Source organism: Acinonyx jubatus, unplaced genomic scaffold (genome assembly GCF_027475565.1).
Source record: "Acinonyx jubatus isolate Ajub_Pintada_27869175 unplaced genomic scaffold, VMU_Ajub_asm_v1.0 scaffold_55, whole genome shotgun sequence".
Taxonomy (NCBI): Eukaryota; Metazoa; Chordata; class Mammalia; order Carnivora; family Felidae; genus Acinonyx; species Acinonyx jubatus.
The window spans coordinates 12,666-27,665 of record NW_026463974.1 but is presented as its reverse complement, the minus strand read 5'-3'; the positions used below and the strand labels follow the sequence as shown (position 1 = coordinate 27,665).

The 15,000-nt window shown below is 39.9% G+C and overlaps 1 protein-coding gene across 1 annotated transcript in view; it reads left to right on the top strand.

Moving 5' to 3' along the window:
- Positions 1–11,654, top strand: part of LOC106980926 (zinc finger protein 420-like) — a 30,737-nt gene extending 19,083 nt beyond the window's left edge. Inside the window, exon 4 of the mRNA XM_053213972.1 lies at positions 9,067–11,654. Within this exon, the coding sequence (XP_053069947.1) occupies positions 9,067–11,483 (2,417 nt within the window). The 3' untranslated portion in view covers positions 11,484–11,654. The remainder of the gene's footprint in view (positions 1–9,066) is intronic.
- Positions 11,655–15,000: the final 3,346 nt, after the last annotated feature.

The following is a 15,000-nucleotide window of genomic DNA, read 5'->3' as shown; positions in this document are numbered from 1 at the left end:
AATGCGGGGCTCGAGCCCATGAACCACGAGATCATGACCTGAGACGAAGTCAGACGCTCAACTGACTGAGCCACCCAGGAGCCACCAAAGCCCTTCCTTTTAAAGATTATTCTATATGATATATTGCTTTGTTGCTTGTTTGATTGGTTATGACTACATGGTTGTTGTCTTTTGATTCTTTTCCTATTTTTATCGTCTTCTTGTAGGTATAGTTCTAGGAAAATTCCAATGTACTATCTTCAAAGTTTTGTGCTACCAGGAACATATTGTTTACTTGGTTGACTTCCACATCATTCAGATTAGTCTCATGGACTCTGGTTTGAAGGAGCTTAAACTGAAAGCTTTCAAATAAATTCAGTTTTTAATCTTCCTCTGTATGTCACTGTCAAATGAGCAACAAAACATCATGAAGGAAACATATTTTGGGTACTGTTGTGGATATCCAAACACAACCATACATTTGCTTTATTCAGAATTGTTCCTATTTCTTGAGATTGTGTTGTCAGCTTATGATGTGGGCCAACATTTCCATGATTTTCATCAAGTACAAGCCCAAGGAGTGTGTCAAGTGCGTTCATAAGATCAATGTTTCCTCCATATCTTCACCAAAATTCAGGGCCATCTGAAGTATTTTTGTCCTGTGATCACTCCACTGTTTCATTTTATATACTCTCCTCCATCTATTATCTCCGGGTTGCTCTTCCAAATATGCCCTGTTGATGGTTTGTGAACACCTGCGAATTCCTACCCTTTTCTCAATTAGCAGCTCTTTCATTACAATGAGTTGTGATTTCATGGTATCCAGGACCTGCTTTGCCTGGGTAAGGAGAACAAAATCCTCTCATCTTCTCTGATACATGTATATCCTATGCTTTTGCACAGTTCAGGTGTGTCTTCACCCATCTCCCTTAGAAAGTTCACTACAGAAATTTAAGGTAGATCATCATGGGTATTAGGATTTCTTTACCTGGTTGAATGTAAGGACACTCCCCTCCCCACCCCCCACCCCCGGCTGGGACATGACAGAAGTGAATGCTACAGGCCACCTAATTTTTCTTCATTGAATCATGTTAATCACAGTCTTGGAATATATTTCCTGACATGAATTGAATAGATTTTATCCCATTTCCTGTGTTCGATTCATCAGTGTTTGATGAGATGGTGGACATGAGGGAAAATGAGGCTGGAGCCAAATTTAGCTAAGGTCAAAGTGATAGGAAAATATTTTTAGGAGATGGTTCTCTATGGGTTTAAGCTTTTTCATGAGTCATGGATACAAGCATTGAAAGTTCTTATTCTATGCCATTCCACTTATGTTTGTGTATAAAAAAGCTTTGGAATATAATGATAGTATCTTGCTCTTAGAGGATAGGTTTGTTTCTTGGACACGAAAACACGTGTCTGCTTCATCGGCAAAGGTTTGAGCAGATATGCTAGATATTCTTTGAAGATACTGAGTTTCCTATGTCCAGGGTCTCACAAACCCACGGTATGTGGAGCATCTACCTGTAGGAGTTGGGGGTGGTGGCTGACAAGTGATATTAGAATGATCAAGAAGTTTATGGTGTTAGGTGTGTCATGAGTCATAAGATCCTTGGGGGTTGATCTAGGAGTCTCCTATCTTCAGCCGGGATTGGAAAATTGTTACAGACCAGCTGGTTACATTATGGAATGTGTAGAATCATGGAATTTTATAGTTCTCGAGATTCTCCATGGATTTTATCAAACCAAAGTAGATATTCATGGGTCGGTTTCTCCTCTTGTTTGTGCATTTGTTTTGTTATTTACTTGTACATTATGTGAAACAACATAATATTCTTTCGTTGACTTATGTCACATAGCATAATACTTTCTAGGTCTATCTATGTTGTCACAAATGGCAAGAAAGGACAGCAAACCAGAAATACCTGGTTACCAGAGTGGAACAGGGAGGGAGCATGGGCAAAATGGATAAATGGGATAGCGAAGGACAGGCTTCCAGTTAGGGAATTAATAAGTCATGGTGATAAAAGACACAACACAGGGAATGCATTCGATGTTATTATAACAGCACTGTATGGTGACAGATGGTAGCTCGCTTGTGTTGAGCATAACTAACCCTGTAGAGTTGTCAAATGACCAAGCTGTATATCTGAACTGCTGTAACATTGTGTGTCAAGTATACTTGAAGAGAAAAGAGAAAACAAAGTAGTTACCAATTCACCTGTACATGTATAGGTTAAACCATTTTGTTAAGAAGTTGTCTGTAATGAAAGCTAACCTACTCTCCAAATCATGCTCATCCTAGGTGTTCATAGTAAGATGCAGACTTAGGAAAGCTAATTTATCTTTATCAAAATGGAGATAAAGGTAAATTGCTGGAGGACAGGCAGGCCATGGGAGAGAGGAGAGTGTGTCCCGCTGAGTGGAAAGGTGAATAGGAGCATCTAGAGGAGTCTGGAGTCCTCACTGGCTGAGCATCCCAGGAGATACATGAAGAACAGTCATTTCTGTGAGAGCTTCTCAAACCGCTTGCCCTGCCTTGTGCTCTGTTTCATCTCTCCTCTCCTAAAGTGCCTGTCATAATGGGCACATGTCTTCTGAAGGCTTTTCTGTGTAAGTGAATTCTTTTGGGAAAACGCCAAATTGCAACTACACTTTATGTCCATGCTCATTTTAGTCAAAGTCAGATTTTGGGAAGAAACCTGAGTTGAAAACACAAGAGATCCTGTAGCATGAAGCTGTGGGAGTTACTAAAAGGACAGGGAAAACTTGATATTTTTAAAGGTTATGGAATTGATAGGCTCCAAGCTAAGAAATGTAACATTGCAATCAGAAGCAGTTGTACCTGCATCGCTGGGTAAAAGAGCCAACTACTTCCAAGAATATGTTTGGTATGGTGACGAGAAGAAGGAGAAATAAAAGTGGTTGACCAAGTTCTCCATGCAAGGGTGGAGGCAGCTTGAATGAAAAGAGAAGAGAGAGAAGAACCTTAGGCTCACCTATTTTGTCCTCTTCCCCATGTTTAAGAATCCTTTGAAACTGTTCATTTCCTGTGATGCAGGCCTGGAATTTTATCTGGGGCATATGTTCTACAGCCTAGAAGGGACAGTGTGCTTCTGATTATAGAAGTATTGTGTGGTTTTGTTTCATTTTGTAAATACACGTAGTGCCCATGACTGAACTCAAGCTGATTTCCATGGAGACTTGATTCAACCTGTTGGTTCCACTTGAGGTGTGGGAACCAACACTTCCCTCTCTTCCCTCTCTTCTCTCTCTTTTTCTACCACCTCAAAAGGATTCACATTTTTACCATTCTTTGGTTAAACCTGAGAGACAAATGAGGTAAAGTAGCCATAGATTCAGCTGGCATTAAATAAACTCTGCCTTTACTCTTCTATGTGACAGGATGAATACCATTTGTATGGAGAGGTACCTGGCTTTGGGCACACTGAGGGTGGAATACAAGGACATCATCCTGAGAGAAAAACATTAGACATCAGTCAGCAGGAGAACTGGGGCTCCTATCAGTATGTTTTCATGTTTACTTTTACATTACGATTTACTTACTTGCTGCTCTGGACATGTATTTCCCAGCAGTTATTATATGTCCTTTTAAGAATGCTAGGCACCTGACACAACTGTGAACCATTACGGATCTCTGCACTTCATTTGCTCTCTGCTCTCAGCAAGATCCCTCCATGATAAGTTAATATTTTTTTCCCATGTAACGTTAAATTCCTTGGGAGGATTTATTGAAAGATGTGCATAAATCACGCCATTTAATCTGGACTGGCTTCTGTGTTTCATGTTTTTAGTCTCTTTAGAAAATGAAGGCTCTTATGTTTGCTGGAGATACTAGTGTAGAAAGTGGAAATTGTAAATCAGTCAGGCCTTGCTGCTGAAAATTCCCATTGGATTCTAAACTCATGTCACAGGTGGACTGTTCCTTATCACTTCTCTGTTGTTCTAGGAAAAAAAATAATTATGCATCATATATACTCAACTTCTTAAATATTTAAAATATAATTCAGCAGAAAAGATCAATGGGACAGAACTTTGAAAACCCTAGGGGATTCACAAACAATAGCTATGTCAGTTGTACCAATGTGAGTGTTGAACTCTGTGGTTTGTTTGGAGGACACAAAAAGCTTCCACCACAAATAGATCCGTATGTTTTAAGCCCCTGAAAACATTTTTGGTTTCAATGACGAAAACAGTTTAATTCTATCACATTTGTTTTTTTATTTGATTTGTAATTTTCGTATTTTGTGTTGTTTCTTTACTGCTCTCTTTGGGTTGATGAGTTCTGTGGTTCAGTCGTGTTTGTGTTACTTTTTTCACTTTGGAACCTACTCTGAACCTTCTTTTAGGGTTTCCTCTGTATAGTGGTCTGTGTGTTCCAATAGACAAATTAAAAGTCAGGCAATCTGGGCTAAAACTCAAGCTCCACTAGGACCACAGTTTTTCCAAGATATTCTTGTGAAAGATGAAAAACACATATAACGTTCACATCGGTCACCGTGGACTCATGGGGGAATTTATGAAAAAGTGTTAGAATGGTTTGTAGTGTGTAGTAAATGTTCAAGAACACTTGTTGTTACTGTTCATGAGGTTATAAGTTGTAATTTTCCCAACAATCTTTACGTTCAAAGTCATCATGATTTCTTCTTTTTTCTTTTCTTTCTTTTGTTTGTTTTTGTGTTGTTGCTTGTTTGTTTCCTTTGTTTTGTTTTGGAATTTAAAAGCATGTCTTTGAACCGAATATGTTAGCATCACTTGCAACTTAAAGACATATGGAAACTCAGACATCAGCCTGAAATCCAAGTCAGAATATGAATTTAATGAGATCCTCACCTCATTGTCCTACACGTTAACATTGGTGAAGTACACATGTAGCTCAGCATCACTTGTCCATTATTCTAGGCCTGTCTTGATGTCTCTAGGATGTTATTTTGATAACTATGGCTTTGCAGTATGCTTTAAATTAGGAAGTGTTTGCCACCAAGTTGCCCTTCATTTCTGGGATTATTCTGGGTATATGTTACCCTGTGTCATCCATATGAATGTGTGGATGGATTTTGATATATCTGCCAAAAAATGATATTGGAATTTTGATTAAAAATGCATTAAGTGAGTAGAGCACTTTGAGTACTATTAACCACTCAAGTATTAAGTACTCCAGTCCAAGAACTCGGATATGTTTCCATTTGTTTCTTCTTTCAATTCCTGCACAATATTTCGTAGTGGTAAGCTAGGTTTGACTTTTATCATTATGTTAAAGTATAAGCATTTTTTTGTATGGAAACACAACTAATTTTTTTTAACATTTATTTATTTTTGAGACAGAGAAAGACAGAGCATGAATGAGGGAGGGTCAGAGAGAGGGAGACACAGAATCTGAAGCAGACTCCAGGCTCCGAGCTGTCAGCACAGAGCCTGACGCGGGGCTCGAACTCACGAACCGCGAGGTCATGACCCGATCCGAAGTCGGCCGCTTAACCGACTGAGCCACCCAGGCGCCCCACTAATTTTTATGCGTTGCATTTGTAGTCTCCAAATGTGTAAAGTGTGTGTGAGTTTTATATATAGGGATTCTTCAGAGGGGAGGAAAATGGCAGTGGAGTAGCAGGACCCTAGGCTCCTCACATCTCATAAACATGACTGGATAACTGACAAATCATTCCAAAAATCTCAGATATGTGCCTGAACACTGACAGAACAAAGTCCCCATCTTAAGGGAGAGGAGAGGCCACACACACTCAAGATGGTAGAAAGCTTAAAGACATGGTTTAGGGAGAAAAGGATTGTAGTGCTGCAGAAGGCAGGGAGCCACAGTCAAGGAGAAGGTCACCTGAGACAGGAGCACACACAGGAATGCATAAGGAGAACATTTCCCCAAAGCCATTGGCTGGGAAAATGAGAAGGACTGAATTTCATGAATTTTGGCAGCTAGGCTATCTTAAATGCTGAAGTTTTAAAGATCATTAGGCTTGGCTGGGATAGAGCCAAGAGGGCACTGTGCTGCCTCTGGAAAGAAGACAGACAAACAACCTGGGGTCACTCAATGTGGCAAAGTCCTCTGAAGAATGCCTGGAGCATACAGGGTGGGAGATTATTCACTTCACTAGAAGCACCGCGCTGACAGGCAAAATTCTCTGAGATGCCTCTAGAGGAACTAAAGACCTAGCTGGAGCCCCTTCTCTCCCCTGCCCCTCAGCCTAAACACAGAGCCACCCGAGGGAAGTAGCTCAGTAGAGACCCTGGATGTCTGCCTACCTTACTCCAAGCTCCCACCTCCCTATGCTCTGGTGGGCCTGCCCTTCTCTCTCAAGCCTGCCTCATTCTCAGCAAGGTCGGTCCCTGCTCCAAGAGACCTGCACAAGTTGCTGCCCACACCTCATTTCCTGACCAAACAGTTCTGGAGGGCCTCAGTTCTGGTGGAGTTGATGTCAGATCTCAATTCACAAGCAGACTGCAGTGCATCTAGCTATGACTTACCATGTTCAGGCCAGGGACCCTACACTGTCCATAGCAATCAAGGAGAGCATCTACAGGCCGCTGTCTAAATGGTCTATGGGACACATAACTGTCTTTTCTAACATACAGAGGAAGGCAGGGCCTTAGACAAAATGCCAAGGTGGAAGAATTTATCCAAGTCAAAGAAGAAGATATGGCCATGAAGAGAGATTTAAGTGAAATGGTTGTAAGTAACATGCTTGATGGAGAATTGAAGGCAATATTCATAAGGATACTCTCTGGGTTGAGTAAAGAATAGTGAGAACCTTACCAGGGAGCTAAAACAGATAAAAAGAATCAAACAGAGAAGAACAGTGCAATGAACAAGATTGAGGGACACTTGGGTGGGTCCTTGAATTAAGCATCCAACTCTTGATTTTGGCTTAGGTTATGATGTCACAGTTTGGGAGATAGAGCCCCAACTTGTTCTCTGCAGTGACTGCCTCTGGAGTCTGATAGGGATTTTCTCTCCCTCTCTCTCTGCCTCTCTTCTTCTTTCACTCTCTGTATCTCTCTCAGAAAATAAACAGGTTTTTTTTTTCAGCAAAGAAAAAAAAAAAAAGATTGGAAACAGGCTTAGCAGTGAACAGCAGGCTGGAAGTACCAGAGGAATGACTTTGTCACCTAGAAGAAGAAAAAAATGAAGAAAAATAATGACTCTAAGCAAAAGACAGGAGAAGAATCATGCAACAGTATTGACTCAGGAAACTCAGAGACTCCATCAAATGTAATAATGTTTGCATGATAGGAGTCTCAGAAGCAAAAGGGAGAGAAAAGGGGGAAGAACCTTTATTTCAAGAAATATTAGCAGAAACCTTCCATAATCCTGGAAGGAAACAGACCTCCAGATCCAGGAGTATCAAAATAAATAAAAGCAAAAAACCAAAAAACTATATGCTGCCTCTAAGGACTCATTTAGACATAAAGCCACCTGCCGGTTAACAATGAAGAAATGAATAAACACATACCATACAACTAGATATCAAAAGAAAGTCAGAGTGGCAAAACTTGTATCAGACAAACCAGACATTTTTGTTCTTCTATTGTGTGTATCCTGCTTGGTGTCAGAGTATTGCTGGCCTCACAGGATAGTTTTGAATGTGTTCCTGCTCTTCCTCTACTTGTAGGATTTTGAAAAGATTATCTTTAATTATTATTTTTTAAATGTTAGTTAGAATTGACCAATGAACGCATGTGATTTTTGGCTTTTCTGTGCTGAGAGATTTTTTATTTTGATTTCAACATTTATTCTTCTTGTAGGTATAAGATTTTTGATTTCTTGGGTTTAAGGTTCATAATTCAATCATAGTAACTTGTGCATTTTTAGGAATTAAGTGGAAGTCTTTTTTTTTTTTTTCATGTTTCTTTCTGAGAGAGACAGAGTGTAAGCTGGGGGCAGTGTGCAGAGACAGGAGACACAAAATTGGAAGCAGGCTCCAGGCTCTGAGCTGTCAGCACAGAGCCTGATGCAGGGCTCAGACTCCCTATCCCTGAGATTAAAACCTGAGCCAAAGGGGGACAATGAACTGACTGAGCCACCCAAGGGCCCCAGTGGATTTCTTTTCTAAGTTATTTGATTTGTTAGAATATAGTTGTATATGTAGTTGAAGCATTACCAATTTTGTTATTTTTCTTGTTACATGGGCATTACTTTCAATGTTATGTTACCTTTTTATTCTGGTCTCTATTTCATTTATTTCTGATGTTTCCTTCTAAATAAAATAATTTCAGATTTTGCTTTGTAATTTCTTCCTCTACTAAATTTCAGCTAACAGCGTTCCTTTTCTAGTTCCTTTTGGTGTAATGTTGTTAATTTCAATGTTTTCCTTAACTGAAGCATTTATGGCATTAAAAAATAGAAAACTTGAAAGCAGTATAAAACCTAGCAGAAATAACTCAAGCAATGACCAAAATAATACAAAATAAAAATAAGGATCCTTTAGGGTTTTCTATAGATCGTGTCATCTGTGAACAGAGATAACTTTTTTTATGAGTTTGTAGCCTTCTTTACAGTAGTTATTCCTTTCATTTGGTAACCTGGTAATGCTGGTACCACAGAGTATTTTCATATTTTCCCTTATCTTCACTCCTTGGAAATACTCGAGGAGATTTAAAATACTTTGTCATGAAATGCTTGTTTGAATGATCCACTGAATTTATCGGACATAGCACCTTTCCTTGTTTGGAGTTAGTTTTTGGTCTTAGTTTTACTTAGTTTTTGGTCTTAGTTTTACTGTATGCTATTTTGTTGTTTCAGTTTTATGTTTAAGTTTCCTTCTGTGGTAATTTTGGCCTCATGTGGTACTTTTCCTGATCATTCGAGGTATAGGAAAATGATTTGTATGATAACATGACAATACTACAGAATTACCTATTAGGCTATATGGTCAGTGTATTGTGTGCAAGTTTATGTGTCCATGGAGGAATGAAGTCCTGATGATTCCTTCTCAAACATTTGACCAACATTTTCTGATTGATTCTAAGGTTGCACAATAGAAGTCTTCAGTATATTCATCTGAGAGTAGTAAGTAGGATGATTTTACTTTTCTGTTATTTGATATCTTTCAGCTGTATCTTCACAATGCACCCAGAATTTCCTGCCAAAGCCGTGCTTAGAACTTTCTCTCCAAAAAGTGCCAATGGGTGAATATAGTACCCTTGAGAATTTACACTTAATGATAGACTGGCACAACGATGGGGAGAGTGAAGGGCATCAAACATACCATGACGGACATTTCCAAATGGAGACATCTGCCCATGAGAAGAATCTCACTGCCCCATATGGTGAAGGATATAAAGCATTTTGCAAACCCTCCCCTTTTAAGCTAGCTACTTCTACAAAGCAGTGTGTTTCTGTCACCAAAAACTCAATTCAAAGATTCAAACATAAATATTTGTCGAAAGAAAATTTGGAAAATCTGGAAAGTTACCTCATTCAGATGGAAAATAAGTATTTGAACCAATTTGAAAATAAGATTGGATTGACCTTTCAGACAACTGTTTCTGGAAATAATAGATTTAAAAATGAAGATGAAAGTGTAACGAGGTGTCAATTTGAGGGGCATGTCAGAAAGGAGTCAACCCTACTCAACTACGAGAATATTTTCAATGGGTATAGAATTGCTCCTTGCAGTGAATCTGAGAAAACATTTAACCAGGGCTCAAATGTTAACAAATATCTGAGTACTCATTTGCCAGACAACCATTTTGAATGTGATAAAGGTGAAGAAGTTTTGTCTCAAAGATCTAAACATATTATACAGAAGAGTATGCATATGAGAGAAAATCCTTATAATACCTGTGGGAAAGATCTGAAGGAGTCCTCCAGTGTTGGTGATCATCAAACAATTTGTGTGGGAAAAAACACATACACGTGTAATAAATCTGGAATTGTGTTGAGTCAGTCACGAAGACTAAATGCACATAAGACAATTGGTCCTGGAGAGAAAAGGTACACTTGTAAGGACTGTGGCATAGTCTTTCATTGGCACTCGGCACTATCTCAACATCAACAAATGCATGCTGGAAAGAAATTGTACAAATGCGAAGAATGTGGTAAAACCTTTAAGGACTGCTCATCACTAAATAGACACAGGCAAATCCATATCAGAGAGGGACTTGACAAATATCGGCAATGTGGTAAAGACTTTAGCAGGCACTCCTACCTTCTTAGACATCACAGCATCCATACTGGAGAGACCCCTTACCAATGTAAAGATTGTGGCAAAGCCTTTAGCCAGCGCTCAAACCTTACTCGACATCTCAGAATTCACACTGGGGAGAAACCTTACCAATGTAAAGATTGTGATAAGGCCTTTAGCCAGCACTCAAACCTTACTCGACATCTCAGAATTCACACTGGGGAGAAACCTTACCAATGTAAAGATTGTGATAAGGCCTTTAGCAAGCACTCAAACCTTACTCGACATCTCAGAATTCACACTGGGGAGAAACCTTACCAATGTAAAGATTGTGATAAGGCCTTTAGCCGGCACTCACACCTTATTCAACATCACAGAATTCATACTGGAGAGAAACCTTACCAATGTAGTGAGTGTGGCAAGGCCTTTGGCCAGCACTCACACCTCACTCAACACCACAGAATTCATACTGGAGAGAAACCTTACCAATGTAAAGAATGTGGCAAAGCCTTTAGCTTTCATTCAAACCTTATTGAACATCTCAGAATTCATAGTGGAGAGAAACCTTACCAATGTAAAGAATGTGGCAAGGCCTTTAGCTACCACTCAGTCCTTATTCACCATCACAGAATTCACACTGGAGAGAAACCTCACCAATGTAAAGAATGTGGCAAGGCCTTTAGTCAGCATTCAAAACTTACTGGACATCTCAGAATTCATACTGGAGAGAAACCTTACAAATGTAAGGAATGTGGCAAGGCCTTTACCACGTACTCAAACCTTATTCGACATCTCAGAATTCATACTGGAGAGAAACCTTACCAATGTAAAGATTGTGTTAAGGCCTTTCGCCGGCGCTCACACCTTATTCAACATCATAGAATTCATACTGGAGAGAAACCTTACCAATGTAGTGAATGTGGCAAGGCCTTTGGCCAGCACTCACACCTCACTCAACACCACAGAATTCATACTGGAGAGAAGCCTTACCAATGTAAAGAATGTGGCAAAGCCTTTAGCTTTCATTCAAACCTTATTGAACACCTCAGAATTCATAGTGGAGAGAAACCTTACCAATGTAAAGAATGTGGCAAGGCCTTTAGTCAGCATTCAAAACTTACTGGACATCTCAGAATTCATACTGGAGAGAAACCTTACAAATGTAAGGAATGTGGCAAGGCTTTTACCACGTACTCAAACCTTATTCGACATCTCAGAATTCATACTGGAGAGAAACCTTACAAATGTAAGGAATGTGGCAAGGCCTTTACCCAGCACTCAAACCTTACTCAACATCACAGAATTCACACTGGAGAGAAACCTGATAATGTAAAAAGAATGTAAGTCAGTGCCTGAAAGTGGTGCCCAGCCCTTACGGGACATCAGAAAATTCCTATTGGAGAGTAACCATACAAATGTAAAGAATGTGCAAGCTCTCCCTGCAAGTCACAACTTACTCCACATTCTAGTTATCACATAAGAGCCAAAGTGTGAAATGGAAAGTGGCCACGCCTTTACCTGGAATTCAACTTTTGCTCGATATCACAAAAGACACCCTAGATGCAAACCCTAGAAATGTAATGAGTGAACAAAGACCCTCATTTTAAATATACACTTTAGGAAACACAAGAGAGTGCATATAAGAAAGTAACTGGAAAGGTAGATTTACAAAAGTATTTCATTGAACATCAAATGTGAATCATGTTACAGAAATCAAATAGAAAGAAGTATATCTGTCATTTCATTCAGACATTGCTTCAAAATACAACGAATAATACGGAGTTAGACACTTAGAAAACATATATGCTATTCTGGTCCTAAAGATCCAGTGGATCGGTTTTTGCATAGGTATAATTAATTTCAAATTGTGCCTTGGTTTTTTTTTTACTTACATTGACCCTCTTTGGGATTTGTGACTAGCAAATATTCATGTATTTCTACTCTCAAATCACTACAGATTATTCATTTATTCCTAGTGGGTGTGTGAAACCATGTGACTGACTGTTGTTGCATCAAAGGTATGAGATGCCCTTCTTCATTATGCAGGACTCAGGCATATCGAATTTTCCATGGAAGATAAAGGACAATATGATGTACAACATCTGAAACAAATCTAAATGGAGATGCTGTTTGTGGTTATACCACTGATGTAAGTTGTCATGAGACAGGTGTTGAGAACACCATTGTCCATTTATTAACTCTAAAAACTTCCTGAATATTAGAAAGAAAATGTTTTATGTTAAGGTCTTAAAGGCAAAAGAGGTGGCAGTCCAGTGCACTGATAGATCTTTACAACAGCAATAGTCAGAGCACATGAGTTGATGTGGCTGCAATGAAGACATCTTCACAGATGGCAGCCAGAGCCTAGCTAACTCTTCCCCCAAATGGCATAAATTGTACATCCACATCTCTCAACAATTACCTCCGGCCTGATATTTATGGAAATCACTACTCCCCTGTCATTACATCAACACATGAATGCTTTTTTACCACTTGTATTCTATATTTTGAACACGATTTGTTGAGTCGAGTGGATTTGAAATGCATAAATTGGTCTGTGTGAACTTAATATATTTTAATTAATAAAATATAATTGTTTTTAATGTGTTAACATGGATGTGTAGTGAATGAAGTGTGATCCAACCAGCAATGTTACCACATCCTCTTGTATTTAAGGTTGTAAGTAACTGACGGAATCTATAACTCTTTTCCTAACACAACGGCATAACATACCCAGTAATCCGTTTTCTCCGCGGCCTTAGGATTTACATAATGTGCCATTATTTTTCCTCTCGTTTATCCTTTATACCATTTTCTCCTCTTTGTGAATACTGTGATATTATTATGGATATATTATGGGGTCTAGAGGGGTACTGCTGACCTTTTACCTAAGGTCCCCGTGAAACGCTATTTGGCATTCATTTTGCACAGCCAGTCCATTTGTTTTTAAGTTTATTTATTTAATCTGAAAGACAGAGAGCATAAGCATAGGAGGGGCAAAGTAGTAGGGATAGAATCCCAAGCAACTCTGCTGTCAGCACACAGCCAGACACAGGCTTCAGACCCATTAACTATGGGATCAAGAGCCACATGCTTAACCTACTGAGGCATCCAGGTGCCCCTAGCCAGGAGTTTTACAGGGTCTTGACTGACACCAGCCCCTCTCAATAGTACATTCCCTAGACAACACCCTACAGACTCACAAGATAATGTAACTTTTGATAAGACAGTTTTAATCTGCCCCTGTGACCAAGCGGGTCTGCTTTCTCCCAGTGCTTTCCCCTCTGTGTCCCCTACAGAAGGCACAGAGGTTGCTTACACCTGTTTTAGTCTGATAGTGAAATCTGCGCTTAGTGAGGGCTCTAAAGCATGCCATCATGGCAGCTAAGACAGCTACCTGCCAGTCTTTGGGGGGTGGGTGTTGTTTTCATGTGCATATGAAGCAAACATGCACATATGCTAGTACTGGGTGTGTAATAGATACCCCATAAGTAGGAGAGACAAATTCCAATAGTAGTGATAATGTAGCCCCAGATGAGACATAGAAAATATACAAGGTAAAGAATTAGCATAGTGCATTCTGCATGTGGAGGAAACACCTGTCCCAGGTTACACAACTGAGAATGCATATAGAAAGATAACTTCTGGGGCGCCTGGGTGGCGCAGTTGGTTAAGCGTCCGACTTCAGCCAGGTCACGATCTCGCGGTCCGTGAGTTCGAGCCCCGCGTCAGGCTCTGGGCTGATGGCTCGGAGCCTGGAGCCTATTTCCGATTCTGTGTCTCCCTCTCTCTCTGCCCCTCCCCCGTTCATGCTCTGTCTCTCTCTGTCCCAAAAATAAAAATAAGAAAAAAAAAAAAAGAAAGATAATTTCTACTTGCTTTATTTCCCAGTTGTCTCCATATCTCCACTGCTGTGTTTGTTCATTTTTGGTGCCAGATATGTAGACATCACAAACATTCTTTTGTGCCTGTGTTGTGGTGAGAGTGTCCTCACTAGCTGCTTAGTTGAGATGAGAAAGATGTAAGGCTGTAGGTATTCAGACCTGTAGCACTGGGATGAGGGGTGGGAATATAAGTAAAACATGATGAAGCCATCATCCTCAGAGAGTAAGATAAGACCTATGAAAATAAAACGTGAAGAACTCTTTCCAATGCAGGGAGGTACCTGGAGGTGGTTCCCTTGAGTCACCCAGGGTCCTAGGTAGTTCTTGGTGGTGTCATTGGATGAATAAGTGTCATGGAGATAAGGAGTTGGCAAATATGGTGGGTTTCTGAAGATTGGGGATGCCCTCCTTTATCTCCATGATTGCACTGAATTCCTTTGTCTTACTGAGGCCCAGAAGCTGTCAGATGACAATGATTACTGGTTTGCCCAGGGCTAGATCAGAGGCAGTGGATGGAGGAGGGGTATTAGATGATGCAAACATTTTGGGCATAGCTTAAAATATCACATGGCAGAGTCAATTTTGGAGATGAAGAAGACTTCTGGACACTGTAATGGGATCAGCAGGACGTGTGCTGTGGTTGTTCAGCACTAATATCCCAAGATATAACTCCAATGAAAATGAGATCCAGTGTAGATGGGTGAAGACAATTCATTGTTGTGAGGGACCTTCCTGTCATCAGTCAGTTCCAAGATGAGTATAATTCTGTACTCTTGCTCTGTCCATGGCCCAGATTTGTTGGAGCAGCAGTTCAGCAGTGACAGGCAGTGAGCTTTCCTGTCCTTTCCAACAGTCCAGCACAAGTGTTCACTGACTCCTGAATGAATAAAGATTTGGTGTGTATGTGAATGTTAGTAGACACAAAAAGGTATGAAACCTTGCCATTTTTTAACATTTATTTGTGAGAGACAGAGAGA